Source organism: Dendrobates tinctorius, unplaced genomic scaffold, assembly GCF_039654945.1.
Source record: "Dendrobates tinctorius isolate UK_male_01 unplaced genomic scaffold, ASM3965494v1 ptg000003l, whole genome shotgun sequence".
NCBI classification, from domain to species: domain Eukaryota; kingdom Metazoa; phylum Chordata; class Amphibia; order Anura; family Dendrobatidae; genus Dendrobates; species Dendrobates tinctorius.
The window spans coordinates 99,393,256-99,420,037 of NW_027361671.1; the positions used below are offsets into that span (position 1 = coordinate 99,393,256).

General features: G+C 45.9%; 1 protein-coding gene across 3 annotated transcripts in view; it reads left to right on the forward strand.

The window, feature by feature from the left end:
• NAA25 (N-alpha-acetyltransferase 25, NatB auxiliary subunit) overlaps positions 1 to 26,782 on the forward strand; it is a 115,122-nt gene that overhangs the window by 20,768 nt on the left and 67,572 nt on the right. For all 3 annotated transcript variants that reach the window (XM_073563482.1, XM_073563555.1, XM_073563614.1), the window contains exons 2-5: positions 14,378 to 14,463; positions 14,992 to 15,130; positions 24,897 to 25,015; positions 25,989 to 26,063. In XM_073563482.1, coding sequence (XP_073419583.1) covers positions 14,378 to 14,463; positions 14,992 to 15,130; positions 24,897 to 25,015; positions 25,989 to 26,063 — 419 coding nt within the window. The remainder of the gene's footprint in view (positions 1 to 14,377; positions 14,464 to 14,991; positions 15,131 to 24,896; positions 25,016 to 25,988; positions 26,064 to 26,782) is intronic.

The following is a 26,782-nucleotide window of genomic DNA, read 5'->3' on the forward strand; positions in this document are numbered from 1 at the left end:
CTTTCTCTCTCTCTCTCCCTCTTTCTCTCTCCCTCTTTCTTTCTCTCTCCCTCTTTCTCTCTCCCTCTTTCTCTCTCCCTCTTTCTTTCTCTCTCCCTCTTTCTTTCTCTCTCCCTCTTTCTTTCTCTCTCCCTCTTTCTTTCTCTCTCCCTCTTTCTTTCTCTCTCCCTCTTTCTTTCTCTCTCCCTCTTTCTTTCTCTCTCCCTCTTTCTTTCTCTCTCCCTCTTTCTTTCTCTCTCCCTCTTTCTTTCTCTCTCCCTCTTTCTTTCTCTCTCCCTCTTTCTTTCTCTCTCCCTCTTTCTTTCTCTCTCCCTCTTTCTTTCTCTCTCCCTCTTTCTTTCTCTCTCCCTCTTTCTTTCTCTCTCCCTCTTTCTTTCTCTCTCCCTCTTTCTTTCTCTCTCCCTCTTTCTTTCTCTCTCCCTCTTTCTTTCTCTCTCCCTCTTTCTTTCTCTCTCCCTCTTTCTTTCTCTCTCCCTCTTTCTTTCTCTCTCCCTCTTTCTTTCTCTCTCCCTCTTTCTTTCTCTCTCCCTCTTTCTTTCTCTCTCCCTCTTTCTTTCTCTCTCCCTCTTTCTTTCTCTCTCCCTCTTTCTTTCTCTCTCCCTCTTTCTTTCTCTCTCCCTCTTTCTTTCTCTCTCCCTCTTTCTTTCTCTCTCCCTCTTTCTTTCTCTCTCCCTCTTTCTTTCTCTCTCCCTCTTTCTTTCTCTCTCCCTCTTTCTTTCTCTCTCCCTCTTTCTTTCTCTCTCCCTCTTTCTTTCTCTCTCCCTCTTTCTTTCTCTCTCCCTCTTTCTTTCTCTCTCCCTCTTTCTTTCTCTCTCCCTCTTTCTTTCTCTCTCCCTCTTTCTTTCTCTCTCCCTCTTTCTTTCTCTCTCCCTCTTTCTTTCTCTCTCCCTCTTTCTTTCTCTCTCCCTCTTTCTTTCTCTCTCCCTCTTTCTTTCTCTCTCCCTCTTTCTTTCTCTCTCCCTCTTTCTTTCTCTCTCCCTCTTTCTTTCTCTCTCCCTCTTTCTTTCTCTCTCCCTCTTTCTTTCTCTCTCCCTCTTTCTTTCTCTCTCCCTCTTTCTTTCTCTCTCCCTCTTTCTTTCTCTCTCCCTCTTTCTTTCTCTCTCCCTCTTTCTTTCTCTCTCCCTCTTTCTTTCTCTCTCCCTCTTTCTTTCTCTCTCCCTCTTTCTTTCTCTCTCCCTCTTTCTTTCTCTCTCCCTCTTTCTTTCTCTCTCCCTCTTTCTTTCTCTCTCCCTCTTTCTTTCTCTCTCCCTCTTTCTTTCTCTCTCCCTCTTTCTTTCTCTCTCCCTCTTTCTTTCTCTCTCCCTCTTTCTTTCTCTCTCCCTCTTTCTTTCTCTCTCCCTCTTTCTTTCTCTCTCCCTCTTTCTTTCTCTCTCCCTCTTTCTTTCTCTCTCCCTCTTTCTTTCTCTCTCCCTCTTTCTTTCTCTCTCCCTCTTTCTTTCTCTCTCCCTCTTTCTTTCTCTCTCCCTCTTTCTTTCTCTCTCCCTCTTTCTTTCTCTCTCCCTCTTTCTTTCTCTCTCCCTCTTTCTTTCTCTCTCCCTCTTTCTTTCTCTCTCCCTCTTTCTTTCTCTCTCCCTCTTTCTTTCTCTCTCCCTCTTTCTTTCTCTCTCCCTCTTTCTTTCTCTCTCCCTCTTTCTTTCTCTCTCCCTCTTTCTTTCTCTCTCCCTCTTTCTTTCTCTCTCCCTCTTTCTTTCTCTCTCCCTCTTTCTTTCTCTCTCCCTCTTTCTTTCTCTCTCCCTCTTTCTTTCTCTCTCCCTCTTTCTTTCTCTCTCCCTCTTTCTTTCTCTCTCCCTCTTTCTTTCTCTCTCCCTCTTTCTTTCTCTCTCCCTCTTTCTCTCTCTCTCCCTCTTTCTCTCTCTCTCCCTCTTTCTCTCTCTCTCCCTCTTTCTCTCTCTCTCCCTCTTTCTCTCTCTCTCCCTCTTTCTCTCTCTCTCCCTCTTTCTCTCTCTCTCCCTCTTTCTCTCTCTCTCCCTCTTTCTCTCTCTCTCCCTCTTTCTCTCTCTCTCCCTCTTTCTCTCTCTCTCCCTCTTTCTCTCTCTCTCCCTCTTTCTCTCTCCCTCTCCTCTGATGTGCGATCACATCAGAGGAAAGAGAAATTAAATGCAAAATCGTGGTTTTTTGTTTTTTTGCGATCGCCGTTATAGGGTTAATAACGGTGATCACAAAAGCGGGGTCGGTAAAAATCGACCCGATTCATGTTCTCTGGGGTCTCGGCTACCCCCCTGCAGCCGAGACCCCGGAGAAAATCCGACACTGGGGGGCGCTATTTACTTACTCCACAGCGCCGTGAATTCACGGCGCTGTGGTTTAAGTACCCTTAATTACCGCCGTTAAAAGGCGTATCGGCGGTCGTTAAGGGGTTAAAAAAAAGTATTTTAAAAAATATGAAAAAAACAAAAAAATATAGTTCAAATCACCCCCCTTTCGCCCTATTCTAAATAAAACAATAACAAAAAAATTACACATATTTGGCATCGCCGTGTTCAGAATCGCCCGATCTATCAGGAAAAAAAAGCATTAACCCGATCGCTAAATGGCGAGAAAAAAAAGTAAAAACTCCAGAATTACGTTTTTTTTAACCCTGGCAATACATTAAAATGCAATAACGGGCGATCAAAAGAACATGACTGCATAAAAGTGGTATCATTAAAAATGTCAGCTCGGCACGCAAAAAATAAGCCCTCACCCAACCCCAGATCACGAAAAATGGAGACGCTACGGGTCTCGGAAAATGGTGGTTTTTTTTGTTTAGCAAACTTTGGATTTTTTTTTTCACCACTTAGATAAAAAAGAACCTAGACATGTTTGGTGCCTATGAACTCGTAATAAATGAGGATGAATGAACTCATGGAGATCAACATCCAACACTGCGGAGACACCATCACATGTTTCGCAACCCAGTGATTCTAGAGCAATGCCCCCACCCTTATGGGAAATATGTAAATATATGCAAAACACAAGCTGCGGAGACACCATCACATGTTTCTCAACGCAAGCAATGACTAGCCAGGTCAAAGCCCTAGCGAATCATAATGGTGGGTCAGTTTTAGCATTTAGTGAACCTAGCAAAAAACAAGTGTGGGATTGCACTTTTTTTGCAATTTCACCGCACTTGGAATTTTTTTCCCGTTTTGTAGTACATGACATGGTAAAATCAATGGTGTTTTTCAAAAGTACAGCTCGTCCCGCAAAAAATAAGCCCTCAAATGGCCATATTGACGGAAAAATAAAATAGTTATGGCTCTGGGAAGAAAGGGAGCGAAAAACAAACGCAAAAATGAAAATAACCCCGGTCCTTAAGGGGTTAAAAAGACTTTATTTTCATGGCTCTGCATTATAAACTTCTGTGAAGCACTTAGGGATTCAAAGTGCTCACCACACATCTAGATAAGTTCCTTGGGGGGGTCTAGTTTCCAAAATGGGGCCACTTGTTGGGGGTTTCCACTGTTTAGGTGCATCAGGGGCTCTGCAAACGCGACATGACGCCCGCAGACCATTCCATCAAAGTCTGCATTCCAAAATGGCACTCCTTCCCTTCCAAGCTCTCCCATGCACCCAAACAGTGGTCCCCCCCCACATATGGGGTATCAGCGTACTCAGGACAAATTGCACAACAACTTTTGTGGTCCAATTTCTCCTTAGGAAAATAAAAAATAGAGGGCTAAAAAATTATTTTTAATTTTCATGGCTCTACGTTATAAACTTCTGTGAAGCACTTGAAGGTTCAAAGTGTTCACCACACATCTAGATAAGTTCTTTAAGGGGTCTAGTTTCCAAAATGGGGTCACTTGTTGGGGGTTTCCACTGTTTAGGAACATCAGGGACTCTCCAAACGCAACATGGCATCCAATCTCAGTTCCAGCCAATTCTGCGTTGAAAAAGTCAAACGGGCTCCATCCCTTGCGAGCTCTGCCGTGTGCTGAAAAAGTGGTTTATCCCTACATATGGGGTATCGGCGTATTCAGGAGAAATTGCACAACAAATTTTGTGCTTGATTTTCTCTTTTAACACTTGTGTAAATAAAAAAAATTGGTTCTGAAGTAAATTTTTTGCAAAAAAAACTTAAATGTTAATTTTTTCCTTCCACATTGCTTAAGTTCCTGTGAAGCACGTAAAGGGTTAATACATTTCTTGAATGTGGTTTTGAGCACCTTGAGGGGTCTAGTTTTTAGAACGGTGTCACTTTTGGGTATTTTCTGTCATGTACACCCCTCAAAATGACTTTAAATATGATGTGGTCCATAAAAAAAAAATGGTTTTGTAAATTTGTAGTAAAAATGAGTAATCGCTGGTCCACATTTAACCCTTATAACTTCCTAAAAAAAAAATAAAATTTTGCATCCAAAATTGTGCTGATGTAAAGTAGACATGTGGGAAATGTTATTTATTAAGAAATTTGTGTGACACATCTCTCTGATTTAAGGGCATAAAAATTTAAAGTTTTAAAATTTTCGCCATATTTCCGTTTTTTTCATAAATAAACACAAGACTTATTGAAGAAATTTTACCACTAACATGAAGTAAAATGTGTCACGAAAAACAATCTCAGAATCAGAGGGATCCATTAAAGCGTTCCAGAGTTATAACATCATAAAGTGACAGTGGTCAGAATTGTAAAAATTGGCCTGGTCATTAAGCTGCAAACTGGCTCTGTCACTAAGGGGTTAAAAGTCAATCTGTCACCCCTTTTTTGAGATCATATAATGATATCATTCAATTGTGTGTTACCTAAGTATTGTAGTCGTATTTTTTTTCATCCTGTCCCTGCACCTTTGGTGCATAAATACCTTTGTTATCACTCTTCAGATTTATGGAAATCGCCGCGGTCCGGTCCGTTGGGCGTGGCTTATTCCCCCCCCTTGTCTTGCTCTGCGTATTTCGTCATAGAAAGTCTTGCGGTCACGTACGTAGTATGTCAGCGGCTGCGCATTGAAAAGGCCGTTCGCGCTTGCACAGTATGCTTTGCCCAACTGTGGACAAAGCATGTAATCGCTACTGCGCATGCGCCGGTATTTTTCCCGGCGTCTATGACCCGGAGGTCTTCATATGAAGACTTCCGGGTCATAGACGCCGGGAAAAATACTGGCGTATGCGCAGTAGCGATTATATGCTTTGCCCACATTTGGGCAAAGCATACTGCACGAGCGGCCTTTTGAATGCACAGGTGCGAATAAACAACGCCATCTGTTAGATTCACAGAAGAAATTACGTCAAGCAAGCCAAGGTGGGGGGGGGGGAGAATAAGCCACACCCATCGGATCGGACCGCGGCGATTTCCATAAATCTGAAGAATGATAAAGGTATTTATGCATCAAAGGTGCGGGGACAGGGGAGAAAAAAAAATACGACTACAATACTTGGGTAACACACAATTGAATATCATTATATGATATCTCAAAAAAGGGGTGACAGATTCCCTTTAAGGTCTTATCCATGTGTGGTGATGCTGCAGAGTACAGTGTTGTGTTCCTAATAATTAACCATATACCTGATGACACAACCTCTTATTAATATTAAAGGGGCACTCTGGCGCCACTCGCTTCCTCATATGTGCGGTGAGCAGTGCTGATAATCTGCATCCCCCATATATCTGCTGGTGGGATGTGTGTTCTAACAGAAATCAGGCCTTGGGTACTAATGGATCTGTATGAAATATCTGCTGCGTTCTAAAACAGCAGCATTGTAGAAATCTCCTCTATGTGCTGAGAATATGTGCAGCATGAGCTGACTTCTGTGGATATTAAATTTGTAGCATGTTACTGTCAATTTCACTCTTTGCAATGCAGGAGTAGTGATGAGCGAAAATGCTCGGATAAGGCATTATCGCAGCATTCTCGGTTGCTTACCGAGTGTCTTCAGCATGTTTTGAAAAATATGTTTGAGTCCCCGCTGCTGCATGTCTCCCAACTGTACGACAGCCGCAACACGTACTGTCAATCCCTGCATGTGTTGTGGCTGTCGAACAGCCGCGATACATGCAACTGCGGGAGCTTGGAACATATTTTTCGAGCATGCTGTAGACACTTGGTTTTCACCCAGTATGCCGAGATAATGTGAGCATGTTTGCTCATCACTACTCGTAGCCCAAAATGCAGGCATCTGAGCACAATCGCTCATGACTATGAACAAGGAGATGACAGGTGCAGCTTAACAGCATAGCTTTCGCAGTGGTAATGATGCAGCAATTTCGCTTCTGGAATTACCTGGGAAAAATGCCCTGTGGGAGCGTACACGTTCTCATTTGGGTTTTGTGTATTGGGTTATGCAGGAGTGATCAGTTGTAGGTTAAAATAATTTTGTCTGTGAGATCGGCGTTTTCTATTTTATATATTAAATCTATAAATTTGATTATATATAATATTACAGTTGTGCTCAAAAGTTTACATACCCCAGCAGAATTTCTGCTTTCTTGGCCTTTTTTCAGAGAATATGAATGATAACGCCAAAACTTTTTCTCCACTCATGGTTAGTGGTTGGGTGAAGCCATTTATTGTCATTCTACTGTGTTTTCTCTTTTTAAATCATAATGACAACCCAAAACATCCAAATGCCCTGATCAAAAGGTCATATACATACCCTGGTGATTTTGACCTGATAACATGCACAGAAGTTGACGGAGATTTAAACTTCGTCGTCTCAGCTGCATAATTTGCGACTTGTAGACAGGCTGAATACATGTAGGAATTCCCTAACAAACAGGCATTCCACACGTATTCAAGCTGTCTAGCAGTCACAAATCATGCAGCTGAAATGACGAAAACGAAATCTCAGAGCATGCCAAAATACTCGGAGGACACCCAAGCATTAATGCTATTCACTCATCACTACTACTAAAGGTAGCATCCTCACCTGTGACCTGTTTGCTTGTTATCAGTGTGTGTGCATAAAAGCTGAGCGAGTTTCTGGGATCCAGACAGACTCTTGCATCTTTCATCCAGCCACTGACATTTCTAGATTGTGAGTCATAGGGAAAGCAAAAGAATTGTCAAATGATCTATGAGAAAAGGTAGTGGAACTTTATAAAACAGGAAAGGGATACAAAAAGATATCCAAGGAATTGGTAATGCCAGTCAGCAGCATTTGAGCACAACTGAATGTGTGTGTGCTTCTCACAAAATTAGACTATCATCAGAAAGTTAATTTATTTCAGTTCTTCTATACAAAAAGTGAAACTCCTATATTATATAGTCATTACGAACAGTGATCTATTTCAAGTGTTTCTGTTAATGTTGATGATTTTGGCTTACAGCCAGATAAAACCCTAAAGTCTATCTCAGTAAATTATAATACTTTATAACATCAGTTTTAAAAATCATTTTAAAATCTGAAATGTACGTTCAGTAAATGACCTCAATACTTTGTCGGGGCTTCTTTTGCATCAATTACTGCATCAATGTGGCATGGCATGGGGGCGATCAGCCTGTGGCACTGCTGAGGTGTTATGGAAGCCCAGGTTGCTTTGATAGCAGCCTTCAGCTCGTCTGCATTGTTGGGTCTGGGGTCTCTCATCTTCCTCTTGACAATACCCCATACATTTTCTATGGGGTAAAGGACAGGCGACTTATTGGTACTTTTGGCAGCGTGGACAGGTGCCAAGTCCTGCTGGAGAATTAAATTTCCATATCCAAAAAGCTTGACGGCAGAGGGAAGCATTAAGTGCTCTAAAATTTCCTGGTAGACGGCTGCGCTGACTTTGGTCTTGATAAAACACAGTGGACCTACACCAGCAGGTGACATGGCTCCCGAAACCATCACTGATTGTGGAAACTTCACACTAGACCTCAAGCACCCTGGATTGTGGCCTTTCCACTCTTTCGCCAGACTCTGCGACCTTGATTTCCAAATGAAATGTAAAACTTACTTTCATCTGAAAGCAACACCTTTGACCACTGAGCAACAGTAAAGTTCTTTTTCTCCTTGGCCCAGGTAAGACTCTTATGGCGTTGTCTATTGGTCATAAGTGGCTTGACACAAGGAATGCGACACTTGTAGCCCATGTCCTGGATACGTCTGTGTGTGGTGGATCTTGAAGCAATGGCTCCAGCAGCAGTCCACTCCTTGTGAATCTCTCTCAAATTTTTGAGTGGCCTTTTCTTAACAATCCTGCCAAAGCTGCAGTTATCCCGGTTGCTTGTGCACCTTTTTCTACCACACTTTTCCTTCCACTTTCCATTAGTATGCTTGAATACAGCGCTCTGTAAACAGCCAGCTTCTTTAGCAATGACCTTTTGTGGTTTGCCCCCCCCCTTGTGGAGTGTGTCAGACTGCCTTCTGGACATCTGTCAAGTTAGCAGTCTTCCCCATGATTGTGGAGCCTACTGAAACAGACTAAGGGACCTTTTAAACGCTTAGGAAGCCTTTGTAGGTGTTTTTTGTAACTTATTCTAATTTACTAGGAAAATGACTTTTGGATTTTCATTGGCTGTAAGCCATAATCGTCAACATTAAGGCTATGTGCACACGCGGCGGATTCACCTGCGGGTTTTTCCGCGCGGAACCGCAGGTAACGTGACCTGCGGTTTCACACCTCTACCATGTTAAAGGTGTGAAACCGCAGCGGAATCCGCAGAAACAATTGACATGCTGCGGTTTATAAACCGCAGCAAAACCGCGCGGAAAAAAACACAGCGTGAGCACAGCGGTTTTTAAAACCCATAGGGTAACATGGTACTGTACCATGTCTGCGGAACTGCTGCAGTTCCGCAGAGCCAAAACCGCAGCAGAACCGCAGCGTGTGCACATAGCCTTAGGCTGTGTGCCCACGTTGTGGTTTTTTTAAGCGTTTCCGCTGCGTTTTTGCCGCTGCGGAAACGCTTAAACCCTAACAAAATGTATTCCCATGCAATCCTATGGGATTCCGCAGTTGCTGTGCCAATGCTGTGGATTTTTCCGCTGCGGAATCGCATAGTAGTAAAATCCACAGCGTGTCCATTAATTCTGCAGAATTGTGGCGATTCCGCTGCCATATGATTGCATTGAAACGCTCACTTTACGCATGTCCGGTTATGCCCACTGTTCGTAAAGTGAGCGCTTCATGTGCGGATGGTACCCAGGGTCTGGAGGAGAGGAAACTCTCCTCCATGCCCTAGGTACCATATTCCTGTAAAAAATAGAATTAAAATAAAAAATAGAGATATACTTACCCTCTCTCGGCCCCCGGAGTCCTTCAGGCCCTCAGCGGCGCTGCCAACAACTTCCGTTCCCAGTGATGCATTGTGCGAATTTACTTTTTTTAAATTATATTTAACATTCTATCTTTTATTATTGATGCTGCGTAGGCATCATCTATAGTAGAAAGTTGGTCACACTTGTCAAGCATTGTGCTTGACAAGTGTGACCAACCTGTCAGTCACTTTTCCAAGTGATGCTTCAAATCGCTTGGAAAAGCGCTAGCTTTCTGCAAGCTAAAAACGCTGGCAAAATGCTTGTGTTTTGCGGGAAAACGCATGCGAATTCCACATGCGTTTTACCCGCAGCAGGGAGTTGCGGAAATGCTGCGGACTATTCCACAGCATTTCTGCAACGTGGGCACATAGCCTTACAGAAATGAACCCTTGAAATAGATCACTCTGTAATGACTGTATATAAAATGAGGTTCACTTTTTGTATTGAAGAACTGAAATAAATTAACTTTTTGATGGTCTAATTTTGTGAGAATCATAGAATGGTAGAGTTGGAAGGGACCTCCTGGGTCATCTGGTCCAACCCCTTGCTCAAAGCAGGATTCACTAAATCATCCCAGTCAGATGTCTGTCCAGCCTCTGTTTGAAGACTTCCATTGAAGGAGAACTCACCACTTCTCATGGAAGCCTTTTCCACTCATTGATCACCCTAACTGTTCAAAAGTTTTTTCTAATATCTAATCTGTTTCTCCTCCAATTGCTTCTAGTCTTTCCTTGTACAAATGAGAATAAAGATGATCCTTCTACAATGTGACAGCCCTGGAGATATTTGTAGACAGCTATTAAGTCTCCTCTCAGTCTTCTTTTTTGCAAGCTAAACATTCCCAAATCCTGTAACCGTTCCTCATAGGACATGGTTTGCAGACTGGTCACCATTCTGAATTTGCTCCAGTTTGTCTTTTTTGAAATGTGGTGCCCAAAACTGGACACAGTATTCCAGATGAGGTCTGACCAAAGAGGAGTAGCGGGCAATAGTGACTTCACGTGATCTAGACTGTGTGCTTCTGTTAATACATCCCAGAATTGTATAAGCACATGTGTGTGTATATCTCAAGTGTTAAAGATGTTTTCTATTACCCATATATCTTATTGAGATGATTAGAATGAGATTTCCTAAAGCTGCACCTAGTATGTGTCTATTGTGCAAAATTTCAAGCAGCGGCTTTCCATTGTATCATTAGAAATACAGTAAGGTATGTTTCCACGGTCAGTATTGGCAGCGCTTCGGGCGCAGCACATGTCGGCTCCATCCAAAGCGCTGCCGGCTTTTGTATGCGTGGTGATTCCGCATGTGTTCATTGAACCGTGCGGAATCACCGCGTCCTATACATAGACTGAGCGTCTCCGCAAGATAAATAGACATGTTGCGGTCTGGAAAGACGCTCCGCATGTCCGGTTACGCAGGGAAACCATGGGCGTCCCTGCACGCATAGTGGTGATGGGATTTCATAAAATCCCCTCCACTATGCTGTAACATCTGGACGCTGCGGCTGTATGCAGCGTCCAATCTGCAGCGTTTACTAACCGTGTGCACATACCCTTACAACGGATTGCTTAATGTGCAGCCATTAACAATAAGCAGGCTGTGTGAAATTAATTTCTAATGATAGTGGAAAGCCCCTCTGATTACGAAGCAGCCTCTTGGCAGCTGTATTTCAGGAGACTGTCAACTGCTGCTTGGGTCCCCATCCTTAGAGGGTTAGTCTCGACATGTCTCCAGTCACCTTAGCTTGTTGCTTGGGATGGAGCACAACTCTGTGAGTGACATTTCTGGGTCAGTAGCTTTGCTGTGCTGCTGAGCTTCTGCTTGCTACTGTGATAAATTAATAACACTTGAATACACTCATTTTATTTGTCATGGCTAGAAAGCATGAAACAATTGTCTTGCTTTTTCTATCTGACATCGTTCTCTTGCTTTGAGAGCACTTATCTTACATGGCGTACAGCTTGTTGTCACGGACACCGGCCTCCAGAATCTCACTCAGTAGTGTACAGAATAGTTAAATTACCGGCTGAGGAGTTAATTAGGTAACTTGTGAGGTATCAGTCGGTTCTCTCCAGTCAGTTGATTTCTATACAGCAATTGGCTGAGGACAATGTAAGGTGCTTATGTACCAGTCTTACAGGTATTTAACTGAACATTCTGAATGTCCCTGACATTTGAATATACCTGCTCCTTTACTGTGATCTGCTGGTACATGTGAAAGAAATTAGTCTCTATGGCTTATAATCCATAAGCACCTTACATTGTCCTCACGTTTTCTGGGCTTTATTGTCTTTTTCCATTCTCTTCACAAGCGGCTATTTAATATTGCATTCACAAAACTTAGCATAAAAAGCAATATTATAGTGCTTGTTAAATCCTCCCCTTCTTTCTGCCTTTTCTTGATTTCAAAGACTATACGTTAAGCCCGGTTCCTTTATACGTGGTGCTTGTATTATATTCTTTTTCACTGTGCACTTTATTACCTGCTGCTGCTTTCGTTCCCTATTTGAGGCCCTTTTTTGCCTGTTCTTTTTAAATTTGTTTTTATACTATTGTTATTTAATAAAGATATTCATTGTTTCCTATAACTAATTATCTATATGACACCTACCATAGTAGATTATGTTGATTACTGAATCCAAGTATATATCACTTAGTTTACTGCGTGCAGCAGTTGTGACAGATATAGCATTTAGCTGAGCTCAGAAAGCTGATCCCTCCCAGACCACATCTTTTATGTACATTGTATATTGACAGTGAGCTGCTTATCAGAAGAGGGGATGGAGTTGGACTAGGGCTAGTGTGAGCACCTGTTCTGGCATTGACATGCTCCTGGTGATAAAACGTTCATTGTATGTACACAGCCTAATAAGTAACCCAACCCTGAAATCACTGTCTCAGCTTCTACATTATGCTGTCTGATTATATAGCAAAAACTTGCTTGTAGTAGCAGATGAAGTTCCTGAACCAAAAAACGTCTTCCAGGTAAGTGTGTTCTTCCCCAGCAACAAGGAAGTGAAGAGATTGAAAAGCTGTGTACTGCTCAAGACACAACTTGAGGAAAAACGTACAAATTTTCCTCTTAGGCCTCTTTCACACTTCAGTTTTTTACAATCAGTCACAATCCGCCAGGTTTTGAAAAAAACGGATCCTCAATTTTTTTTGAGGATCCGTTTTTTTCCCCCATTGACTTGCATTAATGGCGGATTGTGACGGATTGCTGTCCGTTGCATCCGTTTTTTTTGAGGATCCGCCAAAATTTGCTGTCCGTCAGCATCCTGAAAGATTTCAAAACGGAGCTTGCAACGTTTTTTTCTCTGGCGGATCCTCCAGACACTCATTTAACCCGAAATTCTCTCTCTCTTCTCTCTCTCTTCTCTCTCTCTTCTCTCTCTCTTCTCTCTCTCTTCTCTCTCTCTTCTCTCTCTCTCTCTTCTCTCTCTCTCTTCTCTCTCTCTCTTCTCTCTCTCTCTTCTCTCTCTCTCTTCTCTCTCTCTCTTCTCTCTCTCTCTTCTCTCTCTCTCTTCTCTCTCTCTCTTCTCTCTCTCTCTTCTCTCTCTCTCTTCTCTCTCTCTCTTCTCTCTCTCTCTTCTCTCTCTCTCTTCTCTCTCTCTCTTCTCTCTCTCTTCTCTCTCTCTCTTCTCTCTCTCTCTTCTCTCTCTTCTCTCTCTCTTCTCTCTCTCTCTTCTCTCTCTCTCTTCTCTCTCTCTCTTCTCTCTCTTCTCTCTCTTCTCTCTCTCTCTTCTCTCTTCTCTCTCTCTCTTCTCTCTCTCTCTTCTCTCTCTCTTCTCTCTCTCTTCTCTCTCTCTCTTCTCTCTCTCTCTTCTCTCTCTCTCTTCTCTCTCTCTCTTCTCTCTCTCTTCTTCTCTCTCTCTTCTTCTCTCTCTCTTCTTCTCTCTCTCTCTTCTCTCTCTCTCTTCTCTCTCTCTCTTCTCTCTCTCTCTTCTCTCTCTCTCTTTAAATTTCCTCATTTTCAGGATCCGTCTGAAAACGGATCCTGTGCCATCCGTTCACATCAGTTGAGAACGGATCCGCTTGTCTAACTTTTTGGCGGATTTGAACTGATGCAAAAAACTGAAGTGTGAAAGAGGCCTAAGGCTGGTTTCACATTAGCGCTTTTTAAGCGCACGCACGGCCGGGGGTAGCTCCGCCCCCGAGCCGGCTCTCTGCCCGGCGTGCCCGCCCCTTGCTTGTAGCGCCGCCTCCTAGCGCACAGCGGCGCCTGCGATCGGCGCACCCTATCTTTAGCATAGGGTGCGCAGATCGTGCGCAGGCCGTGCGCTAGTTGCGCTTTGACCTGCGCTGCGCACTTTTGACGGTGCGCCGTGCGCGCCAAAATCCGAAAAGTTTAATTTTGGCGCGCACGGCGCACTGTCAAAAGTGCGCAGCGCAGGTCAAAGCGCAACTAGCGCACGGCCTGCGCACGATCTGCGCACCCTATGCTAAAGATAGGGTGCGCCGATCGCAGGCGCCGCTGTGCGCTAGGAGGCGGCGCTACAAGCAAGGGGCGGGCACGCCGGGCAGAGAGCCGGCTCGGGGGCGGAGCTACCCCCGGCCGTGCGTGCGCTTAAAAAGCGCTAATGTGAAACCAGCCTTAGACTGTTAGAACGAGCTCACTGAGAGTCTCGGGCAAAGAGGTCGGCCACTTTCTCTTGTTAGTGCAGGTTTCCTCACAAACTGACCAGCACTTCTCTCCATATAATGACGGCTGATGGAGGAGCATTTGTCCAGACTAGTCCAAAAATGACTCATAGCCCAAAATACTGGCATTTACCGTAAGTTAAAAATAAGTGGCCAATCCCTTTAATTGGGTTTATATTTGGGCAACATGTTAATGAGATGAAAAGTGAGAGCGTCAATTTTCCCAGTAGTTGTCCTTTGTCGTCGGTCCTATTCTATGGTAAATACTTTGATTTTCCAGGATCTAGCAATTCTGGAACATCTTTTCTTCTATTTCATAAATTGCTCCTGGTGTTTTGAATAGGCAGCGTGCTACAAGTGCTGGATGTACAGATGGAAAGCACTTCAGCAGCAGGAAATTATAAAGTGTGAGAGGGGAAAAAAAGCTGGTTGTGCGTGTCAGCAGGTTGCGGAGGGTCCTAGTGGTAGTACCTCCTGCCCTCAGCTCTGCTACAGTGATTTGTAAAGCTTCTCATAAAAGAGATAATTTACTACTCTACAGTGAATGAACACAACTGCTTTCCTACTATAGATTACCTGGACAATGGGAACAACAAGATGGCAATCCAGCAGGCTGAGAAGCTGCTTAAGAAACATAAAGACCTGCACTGCGCCAAGGTAGGAGCAGTTTTTTTTATACCGTCACCTCTGTAACTGCTGACAGACCTGAGCAATATTTAAAGGGAATTTGTTTGCCATATAATCTGAGCGCAGCTTAATATAGGGCAAGAAAGCCTGATTCCAGTGATGTATGACTGCTTGGTGTAGTTTCTATAGAATGAGTGTGTGTGTGATGTAGAGCGAACGCTTCTTCACTGTGTAGAACTCCGCTGGCTGGCAGCTTCCTGTGTATACTATGAATTGTCAGCAAGCTGCTAATCGGTGGTGGTGTTACACAGATTAGCCTGGCATGTGAGCTGTAGTCAGGCAGTGATAATGTGCTGCTGACAAAATACTGATTGTATTACTACAGCCCACAGCCTAATAAGTGACACATCCCTGAAATTGGGCTCTTGTGCCCTATATTATGTTGCACTCAGATTAAATAACAAAAAAAATCTGCTGTTAGATTCCTTTTCATAGTAATAAGTTTTGGGGATTTTTGGAAGATTAATGTGTTTAGCTTCAATTTTCTCTTTCTCTCAGGTCCTCAAAGCAATTGGATTACAACGAACCGGGAAGCAGGATGAAGCATTTGTACTTGCACAAGAGGTAGCAGCTCTGGAGCCCACTGATGACAACTCCTTGCAGGCACTTACAATCTTGTACAGGGAAATGCACAGACGTAAGAACATTATTGTGATTTTTGTCATCTTTCTGCAGTTAGGGTAAGGGTGGTAGAGCTCATTCTGAGTTTTTGGGGATTTTTCTTGGAATATTTATTGTTAATGTTACACTACTAAAGGGAATCTGTTTCCAGGTTTTTGCTACCCCATCTGAGAGCAGTAAGATATAGGGCCAGAGTTCCTGATTCCTAAAGGTACTGTCACACTAAGCGATATCGCTAGCAATATCGCTATAACTTGTGACGTTATAGCGATATTGCTAGCGATATCGCTGTGTGTGATACTTGCCTACAACCCGCTCCCCTGCTGGTTATCGCTGATCGCGCGAGAACGTCCAGGACTGTTTCTCGTCGTCAGCTTCCTGCAGCGCTTCCTGTGGAGAGACGAGCGACGAGTGTGGAGCCGGGCGGGAGGATGCAGGATCGCCGCGTCTGACAGGTAAGTAGCGACCCCCGTCCCCAGCGATGTCGCTGGTGAGATCTGTCTGTGTGGCAGCTCACTAGCGACTACTTAGTGATGTACCAGCGATCCTGACCGCGTCATATCGCTGGTCGGGATCGCTGGTACATCGCTAAGTGTGACAGTACCTTTTAGATGTGTCACTTTATAGACTGCTTACTGTGTTTTTTTTTTTTCTAAAATCACTTAATTATCTGCTGCAGATCTAGCAGTACTGTGAATGCTGAGCCTTGTATTACCTTGTCCTCACCACTGGTTATCAGCTTTCAGAAATGACCTCATTATACAGACATCATGCATATGAAGGACTACCTGGTGGCAGGTTTACTGGTCCTCTAGTGATAATCTAATAATACAGTGATTTATGAAAACTACAGCAAGCAGCCCAGTAAGTCCCACATCAGGGTCTCTGCCCCTACATCATGCTGGTTTCGGATTAGGTGAAAAAACTAGTGGCATATTCCCTTTTTAAGACAAAAAAAATCTATAAATTATTTTATTCATTGCTGTTACCGCAACCAAATATTTGAAAGGCTTTTACAGGGTATTCCACTACTAGGACAACCCCGTCTCTCTCTGAATATTTGCTCCTGTTAAAATAAAAAACACCTATACTCCCCTCACATGCCGGTGCTGTTCCAGCGGAGTCGTCAGCAGTCGCGTACCCGGGGCTCACGTGAGTTTATAACTCATGACTCCCACGGCCAATCAGTGCTGGCATCACTGGCCCCGTAATAGAGTAGGTGAGCGCTACGGCTCACTGCTCGCTTCCTCCTGATTACTTATATATCCAAAGGCGAGGACTGTGATGCCAGCACTGACTGTGCGCAGGAGTTGCGTGACGTAACAGCCTCACGTGAGCCCGGAAAACGCGAGTGCCGACACTGCGGGAACAACACGGGAGGTGAGTGTCGGTACTGTTTTTAACGGGGCAAACACTGAGTGAGAAGGGGTTGTCCTAGTAGTGAATACCTTTACAAGCCACTTTTCGAGTTAAAGTAATACTGTCAGACTCCAGAGCTTTGTTCACTCTTACATTTCACGAAGTAAAGCTTTCTGCGGTCCTGATTACAGTACAAGGACTCTATCTTAAAGCGTATAAGCCTTTAATTTTTCTACTTCTATGTATTTGAGAAATGATTGTACTTGTTCTGTTGCTTACTGGGGTTTCCAAAGTTTTCCAGCCTCCGTTGAGTTTGTCATAACTGTTGAGGTATGGACACAGTGTTTATTCTTCAGTGATCAAAGACTACGTGTTTTCTAGGAGGTAGGGGTGAGGGGGAATGTCGGAGCCGTTCACGCTGGTATGATTAAGGGCATCTTAGTATGCTGGAATCGCGTAATGTGTTGAGATTTTTAACTTTTATGGACTTTTAATTGATTCTATAAACTTAGTTTATATCCAGTTGGTTGTACTGGAAACTACTTGTGGTGGTTTTTTTTTTTTCCCCTTCTACGGGTTTTCTAGTGGAAACTGCTTAAGGAACCATCGGTGTATGCTGCTGTCGCTAGGACGCTGACACTAAGTGAAAACAAAAAAAATTAGCTCCTCCTCTGCAGTATACACCCACACACTGGCTCCAGCCGAACCAATTCATGCTTAGTGTCTGTACGAGGCACATGGGTCTGGTCTTCAGACCACAATTTTTTTTTTTTTTTATTTATTTTTACTTTTGATAGTTTTATTCCCTTTGAATGGATTACAAGGGGTGACCGATCCCTTCAGGGTTCCGATCTCCCCAAACCAACAACAGCGGGAACGTGGAGTGTCAACTCCATGTACCCCCTCTTGCAATGCTAAAAGGCATGCATGCGCCATCTTTAGGGGGTGACGTTTCTCTTCAGGGCACCGATCTCCCTCACCATGAACAGATGGGAACATGGAGTGTCGCCTCCATGTACCATCTTCTGCAGCCAGGCTTATTTCAGCCGGACCAACCGCCCTGCTCCATCCTAGGGGAGTGCTTCTCCTACGCTCAGATGGTGCCCTGTTCCCCATTTTTTCTTTCCTACTCTGGGTGCGCTCCGGTCGGCTCCCAAAAAATTTAGTCCCCGGCTTCAGTCCATACTAGGCTGCAAACAGGAAGTCCCACCCTCCTGCTTGCGTTGCGCTGTGGCTCCGCCCACGCACTTGGCGCTTCTCGTTCAGGGGAACGCCGCCCTTTGGTATTCCCAGCGGCCATTTCTCAATACTGGCCGCCTTATCAACATGTGCTTGCTTCTCTACATGTTTGGGGGATCCGGATTTTACTCCTGATGGCCTTATCGTCCCATTCCTTTCCCGGGTGGACTCTTCAGGAGTGCAGGGCATCCTCAAAGGGCCACAGGACCTGGGTAAGATTTCATCTGCAATACACATTGGCCCTTCTCTGCAGTAATTTCCTGGGTTATTTGCCACATATTAGCAGGGAAACATTCAGGGGTACACCATGTCACTCTCCAAGACTTCCAAGAAGGCTAACAAGGCGCACATAGTATTCTTTGCGTCATGTACCTCCTGCCAGACTTCGTTACCTTGGAGACTGAGTACGCCACTCTACAAAGCCTGTGACCCCGAATGCTCTCAGGAGCTCTCTGCCACTACCGAACCCAGTGTACTTGGCCACCCTGAGTGGGCTTTGTCACTGTCGCAGTCCTGGCTAAAGCTATTTGAGTCCCTCCACGGGTCGGGGCATTCGCCTGCCTGTCTTGGAAGGTTCCCCCTTAAACATGGGAACCGTCAGTCAGCAGGGGCCGTTCTCAGGCACAAAATACACGGTCATCTAGAAAACGGACCCATAGCGCATCTCCTGGGCCCACTCGTGCCTCGGCATCCTTGAGCCCCGTTTCTCGCTCCCCCTCACCAGGGGTTCGCAGAGACCAGAACTCTGCATAGTAGTCTGACGAGTCTCTCGACCTGGACTCGCCGGAGTATCAGGTGACTGTGGATAATCTCATTGAAGCTGTCAACCAAACCTTGAACGTTGACAAGGACTCTTAGGCTAGTTTCACATTTGTGTCTTTGTGCACAGCGCATCGTGCGCATCCGTCTGAATGCGTCATGCGTACCTATCTTTAACATGGCGTAAGCATGGTCTTGTGTTTGCATTCATTCGTCTGCATTTTCGTATGCATGCTTTTTTTTCCAGGTGTGCGTCTAGACACAACGGACGCAACATGTTGCATTTTTTGGTCCGCCCAAATGTGTAATAAAACCGCATGCATATGCTTGCGCATGGAATGCGTCAAAACTCAAAACAACGCATTACAGTCTATGGGAACGCAGGCGTGCACATGGACATGCGTACGCCTGCGTTTGCGTATGCATGCGATTTAAGAGTAAACATGTCTAGACACTGGTTTAAACCACCCCTACAAATTAGTCTGTTTCAAGGATTTTTCAAGGATTTTCCTCCTGTGAAATGTGACACCTAGAGAACACATGCAAAAACGCATGCAAATGCTGCGTTTTTTTGGTCATCATGCGTACGCTGATGCGTATAAAAACGATGCGTTTGCATGTGTTTTTACTTGTGCACGATGCGCTGCGCACAAAGACACGGATGTGAAACTAGCCTTATGTGCACACGTTGCGGATTTGGCTGCGGATCCTCAGCGGATTTGGCCCTGCGGATCCACAGCAGTTTTCCATGCGGTGTACAGTACCATGTAAACCTACGGAAACCCAAATCCACTGTACACGTGCTGCGGAAAATTCCACGCAGATTTGCGGGCGTTTATTTTCGCAGCATGTCAATTCTTTGTGCGGAATCCACAGCGTTTTTACACCTCTTCCATTATAGGAATCCGCAGGTGAAATCTGCACTAAATCCGCAGGTAAAACACAGGTCATTTTACCTGCGGATTCAGCCAAATCCGCAACTTGTGCACGTACCCTTACTCTGTCCCGGATCACGGGGTCCTTCAGGGGGTGTTTTGCCAACCAGGACATACTTCAGCGGCATAGGGAGCCGCCGGACAAACGCTTCACAGAACAGAAGCCCCTTGAGGCAAGATACCCTTTTTCATCGGATCTGCAGAAGGAGTGGGCTGAATCCCCTCCAGTTGATCCACCTGTATCTCGCCTGGCCTCCAAAACCCTCCTATCTTTGCCAAATGGGTCCTCGATCAAAAATTCTACGGACCGTCAGTGGCAGCATCAAACGCCATCATCATCAGAAGGGCACTGTGGCTCAGGGAATGGCAAGCGGACTCTACATCTGAAAAGTTCGTAAACGACCGCTCTGGTAAAGCAGAGAGATTATTTGGAGATAATTATTTCTGAGGCTACATGAGGGAAATGTAAATTCCTTCTCCAGCAAAAGACTAGGCAACCCTTTTGTAGTCAGCAACAGACACGTTTCCTGTCCTTTCGCACCAACCCTGGCTGGTTCACTATGATCGCCTCTTCCGGATCGAGGTGCTCTCCACGTAGGGCCAGGGATCCCCCGAGTTTCGTATAAGCCCAGCCAGTCGTGGAACAGCTGACCCAAACAGTCGAGATCTAAGGGATCTATGTCCCATAGATTTTCGGCCCAATGACTCGTGGCATTATTCAGTCGACACCTTCAGAGTAGGCAGCCGCCTACACCCTGTTTCGTCATGCTTGGCTCTGTCGGTTACGACAAATGGGTCAGGCACCTGGTGTCCTCCGGATACAAAATAGTTTTCCTCTCGTCCCCCAAAAACAGGGTTGCAGGCACGGTCCTTCTACCGAGCTATCGATGCGCTGTGACAAGACGGGGTCATTATTCCAGTTCCAGAAAACGAGAGATTCGAGGTGTTCTATTCTAACCTATTTGTGGTTCCAAAGAAGGACGGAACAGTGCGGCATCCTGGACCTGAAACTCCTAAACAAATTTGTCATGGTCAGGCACTTCAGGATGGAGTTCCTAGCATCCATCGACATCCGGGATGCTTACCTCCACATTCCGATCTTCCTCCATCACCAGAAGTTCCTGCGCTTCGCTGTTTGTGAGGGGCATTTCCAGTTCACGGCCTTGCCCTTCGGTCTCATCACGGCTCCCAGAGTGTTCACAAAGGTCATGGCATTCGTCATGTCTATTCTGGACTCTCGGGGAATGGTCGTTTTGCCATACCTAGACGACCTTCTGATCAAGGGACCGTCCTTCCAAGCCTGCGTGGAGTGCGTGCGTATCATTCTGGATACAGTTTCTCACCTGGGCTAGCTGATATACTTAGGCAAGTCGTCCCCCGTTCAAGCTCAGCAGATATCCTTTTTAGGGATGTTCCTGGACACCTCCCGAGGGTTTGTTATTCTCCCTCGAGACAAGGTCTTAGCCCTTCAAAATGCGAGCCCGGGCACTTTGCTGCCCTTCTCCTCCATCTGTTTCGGCATGAGGGTCCTCGGCAAAATGGTGGCAGTGATGGAAGCTCTTCCCTTTGTTCAGCTACACCCCCACTCTCTGCAGCATGCGCTTCTGACAGCCTGGGACAGGAGTCCATTCTCCCTTGGCTGTGCCGTTTGTCTCCGTGGGTCAGGCAGGCACTCATGTGGTGGACTTTGCGGTCTTCACTCAAACAAGTGAAATCCTTTCTTGCAGTTCAATGGATGGTGGTCACTACCGAGGCCAGTCTCCTCGGCTGGGGGGGCTGTCTCTCATCACCACACTGCCCAGGGGAGTTGGTCGCCTCGGGAGGCGCGCCTTCCGATCAACGTTCTGGAGATTCGGGCGATCTGGTTATCCCTGCGGCGGTTTCAATGGATGGTGGTCACTACCGAGGCCAGTCTCCTCGGCTGGGGGGGCTGTCTCTCATCACCACACTGCCCAGGGGAGTTGGTCGCCTCGGGAGGCGCGCCTTCCGATCAACGTTCTGGAGATTCGGGCGATCCGGTTATCCCAGCGGCGGTTCCATCATCTTCTGGCGGGTCGCCACATTCTTATACAATTGGACAATGCCACGGCCTTGGCATATATCAACCATCAAGGGGGCAACCCGCAGCAGGGCTGCAATATGTGACGTGGTTCACATCCTCTGTTGGGCCGAGAAGAACCATTTGGTTATTTCAGCAGTTCACATCCCTGGAGTGGAAAACTGGGCAGCAGACTTCCTCAGCTGTCAGGGTCTCGCCTCAGGGGAGTGGGCACTTCAGAGGTTTTCCAACAGATCTGTCATCGCTGGGGACTCCGGACGTGGATCTGGTGACTTCAAGATTAAATGCCAAGGTGCCAGAATACATATCTCGGTCTTGGGATCCAAAAGCCATTGGGGCAGACACACTGGTCCTTCCATGGTGCCACTTTCCTCTTCCATACGTGTTTCCCCCGCTCCCGAGTGTCATCAGGAAGATCAAGGCGGAGGAGGTTCCGGTGATCCTAGTCGCTCCAGATTTGCTACGCAGAGCCTGGTACATGGAGTTGGTGCAGCTCGTTGTCGACTTTCAGATCGACCAGATCTGCTCTCCCAGGGTCCGATTTGCCACCAGAACTTGAGCCCTGTGTTTAACGGCTTAGCCATTGACTACTGGGTCCTAACCCAAACTGGGTCCATGATTAGCGCCCAAAAGACTGCAGCCGGTGCGCATCTACCACCGGTAGAAATCCTTTTTCTCGTGGTGCAGAGACCGCGGGCGTCCTCCTTTTGTCTTCTCCATCCCAACCATTTTGGAGTTCTTCCAGGCCGGCATGGATTCAGGCGGCGCTGAGTTCCATTAAGGGCCAAATCTCTGCCTTATCCGTTTTATTTCAGTGCAGGATTGCTTCCAAACTACAAGTGAGGACTTTCATCCAGGGGGTCTCCCATGTGATACCCCCCTATAAAATGCCATTAGAGGTCTAGGGCCTTAACTTGGGTGTTCTACAGGAAACGCCTTTCGAATCACTGCAGGACGTGTCTCGCTGACCTTCTTTTCTAGGAAGGTTGCCTTTCTGGTCGCGGTAACGTCAATCAGGCGAGTCTCGGAGCTTTCCGCCCTGTTCTGTCGAGCTCCTTTCCTAATTTTCCACCAGGACAAGGTGGTTCTCAGGCCGTCTCTGTCCTTCTTGAGCAAGGTGGTCTCTTCCTTCCACCTTAACGAGGACATTGTCCTGCCTTCGTTCTGTCCGGCACCAGTACACCATGTCGAGAGAGCCCTCCACACCCTGAATCTGGTGAGAGCTCTCAGAAGGTACGTCTCACGGATGGTGTCCTTCCGTAGGTCGGGTGCCTTGTTCGTTCTTAATGAGGTTCCCAGGAAGGGTCTAGCCGATTCGAAGTCCACAATAGCCAGGTGTATTTGCTCGGCGATTCAGGAGTCCTACCGTGTCAGAAGCAAGCCTATCCCAGTGGGGATTAAGGCACACTCCACTCGGTCGGTGCTTATTGAGCCATTCGGCACCAGGCGTCGGCGAAACAGGTTTGTAAGGCTGCGACTTGGTCCAACCTGCACACCGTCTCAACGCTACAATATTCACACCCAGGCTTCCGCAGATGCGGGCTTGGGTAGACGGATCTTGCAGGCAGCGGTGGTGCATCTCTAAACAGTTGGTACATGGGGTTTGATCTGATATGTCGGTTCCCCAGCCAGGGACTGCTTTAGGACGTCCCATGGTCCTGTGTTCCCCAAAGAGGCGAAGGAGAAACGGGGATTTTTGTGTACTCACTGTAAAATCCTTTACTCCGAGCCACTCATTGGGGGACACAGCACCCAACCTGTTAGCCTTACGGTTGGCCTTGTTCTTTGTTTTGATGTGTTGTACCCTTTTTGATGTTTGTTCTCCTACTGCTTTGCATTGAACTGGTTTGGCTGAAGCCAGTATGTGGGTGTATACTGCAGAGGAGGAGCTAATCTTTTTGTATTCACTTAGTGTCAGCCTGCTAGCGGCAGCAGCATACACTCATGGTCCTATGCCCCCCAATGAGTGGCTCGGAGGAAAGGATTTTACAGTGAGTACCCAAAGTTCCTCTTTATTGGGGAGGTTTGGGTGTGGTTTTTTTTTTTTTGTTGAATTTCTTGAAGCAGTTTTGAAAAAATTTTGAAGTGTTTTTCTTATAAAATGTTTAATATCTTACTGGCTCTGGAATGGACATTGTCTAATTTTGCACAGATTCCATTAGGAACCTCTTCAAAGAAGTGACATGCACTTTCTTTTTTTCTGACCAGGTGTTTTTTCAAAATCAGAACAAGGAAAAAAAAAATGCATAGTGGTATCACAAAATTAAGAATAGGAAGAGTCAAGTGGGTTCAAAGCAAAACAAAAACCTTCCTATGCGCATGCCATATATTCTGACCACAGAATCCAAGTCCCGCTCTGTTATCCTTGTCAGTGTCCTAGACCTGAATGGAGCAGCAGGACACATGGGCATATATACCTCCTCCTGGCTGATATGGAAGTCTGTAAATCCTTTTCACAAATTAATGTAACTGTATGTTATGGCAAGAAGGAGTCCTAACAATGTCCCACATATCTGCTATAATTTTCATCCTGTGAGAACCCTCCATAGGCTAGATTAATTTGTGGGACTAGTAAAGACTGTTAAAATAATAAATAATGTGTTTAAATGTAAAAATGTTTACTTGTTAAATGCTGCTGTCAAACTCTCAAACAGCATGGGGGCTTCATTCTGTGCACCCATTGCTGTTCCCGTGGTGCGGTCACTGAGCGCTGATGGGGTTGCTCTACATCTGGGAGACTGTTGAAGATCTGCCTGTCATTAGGGAGATCTTTTGAAGCCCTGCCTGTGGCTGAGCTTCAAAGGAGACAGTGATTCTTGCTATATACTGTGGTATTGCTGTATATAGTGTGGGCGATCAGACTAGCTTCCAGACTTCAATCAATAATAGCCTGCAAAGGATATAGATTACACAACCCATCCTGGAAAAAAAAGAACAAAAAAACTCTCAGGCCACATTATTAAAGTTTAAAAAAAGGAAAAATATGATTTCCCATGAAGGTCAAAACTGGCTTTGGTGCCAAGAAGTTGAGGACGTTTTCACCTTTTTGAACTATTGCTTCTAGTGTATAATATCAGCACTGCGTTGCTGTACACAGACTGCGGCTGTGTGCACAGATCTGCGAAGAGCTCTGTTGTCTTTCACGCTGTGATTCTTTCTCCTGTACCTTGTACATAGACCGATGGTGGTCTGCTCCTCTCATCTCCTGTTCCTTCTGGGACACCTCGGCCTGAGCCGCTTGCTGCAGTGCAGTTGCCACAATAGATCTTTGCTCAGTGTCTTTCTTTGGGGTTATTGTCTGCTCATCAGTCCTGGTGTCTTATAGCTGAAGGCATCGTCCTGTTATTTACTATAAACTTGTTTAGATTTGCTTTTTTTTTTTTTTTTTTTGCAACCTGAGATTAAATGCTTAATATCTACTTGTATTTTAGCGGAACTGGTTACCAAATTGTATGAGGCGGCTGTAAGAAAAGTCCCAAGCAGTGAAGAATATCACTCTCACCTCTTTATGGCTTATGCCAGAGTAGGGGAATACAAGAAGATGCAGCAGGTATGGGAGTTTTTCCTGTAATTAATCCATTCTTCTCCTACTTTCTCACAGATTGGTAATTTTTTTTTGGGTGGGGAGGGGAGGAATGAAAACTACAAGTCACAAAAAAATAAATTGCTCAGTCTCAGGTTGTGTAAAACTTGAGACTTCTCAAAACTTTTTACGTCAGAATTCTGATGTGAAAGCTTTGATGAATCAGGGCCTCAATGAATTACAGACCTTTTTTTGCATCCTCCTTTTTTCAGTTTCATTTACTGTCTGGCAGCAAACATGCAGCTACTCTGATTCATGGTGTCCGTGGTTTGGGCGCATAAGTCAAGTGACAGGTTCCCTTTAAAGCACCACTCCAGCAGTTTTTTTTTCCTATTGGACAGCTGGAGTGGTGCTTTAAATGTAAGTCTCCTGCCCACTGTCTGATACTCGCCTTCTGGCATCTTCATTAGTTTTTGCCAGGGCTGTGGAGTCGGTAAGCCAAACCTCCGACTCCTCAATTTCCATGACTCCAACTCCGACTCCACCAAAATGGACTCTGACTCCACGACTCCAACTCCACAGCCCTGGTTTTTGCCGCCACTTCCTGTCAGTCCCCAGCGAAAAGTGACCTGCAATAGAACACTTTACAATACAGTGTCTATTGTTCTGGCTCTGATGGCCTTGCATTGGGTTCTTATGACCTAACTTCTGACATCTGGTCAGTGAGAAGCTGTGCTCACAAGATGGCGCAGGGGGGACCGGAGCAGCACCGAAAAAACTGTGAAGATGACGGAGGGTGAGTATATACAGGGGCCAAGTAATTTAGATTTAAAGGACCACTCCAGCGCTGGAAAAAAATCATAACGCTTGAGTGGTCCCTCTGTGCTATACTAGTATTCTACTAGAATAGTCAAATCAATGCTGCTTTTGAGCAATATATTGCTTTGTATCCATGGTATACCTAAAGATCACTTAAGTACTGCCATATCTTCTATTACAGGCTGGAATGGCACTTTACAAAATTGTTCCGAAAAACCCGTATTATTTCTGGTCTGTGATGAGTTTAATTATGCAGGTAGGCACTGAACACACATGGAATGGTAAAGTGTTGCAGCTTCGATTGTTGTTTATCCTCTTTTCTAAGTATGAAATTATGCCCTATACCGTATCAGTATATTTATTCGGACTCCCATGACAGCACCACGAGAGAGGGGATCCGCCCTATAGGAACAGGAAACCTACAGATACAAAAAGGGCGGCACCTCTCCCACGCATCAGTTGGTTTCCTGTTCCTGAGGGGACGGGATCCTACAGAAGAACCGGATCCCAGGCCGGCCAGCCGATACCGGTAGCGAGGGGGTCTCCTACCTCGGCCTGGTGCGGATCTCCTGGAGGACGCCACGGTGGCCCAGGATGGGTGTCACGGCGGTGGCGTGTGCAGCAGGGAGCGGCGTCCGGAGGATGTCAGTCTCCGGAATTAGGCCGCCGCCGGTAAGTATATTCCCCCCGGGGGTTCCCGGCTCCGGCGGCGCAGGTACGACGGCAGCGCGGTGCAGGGGGCTGCGACCGGGTGGCGCTGCTTCCGGGGCTCCCGGGCGTCCCGCGTGACTTCCGGTCTTCCCGGGGTAGTGGTGACGTCAGGGGGCGGGCGGAGGATGCGCTTCCGGGTCAGCGCGCCACTGCGCATGCGCGAGGAATCCAAGATGGCGGCGCCCATCGGAAACACCGATGGCGCGGACCGGGTCGGCGCCAGCTGGGGTAGGGAGCCCCGTTAAGGGGGGAGGGGCGCGGCAT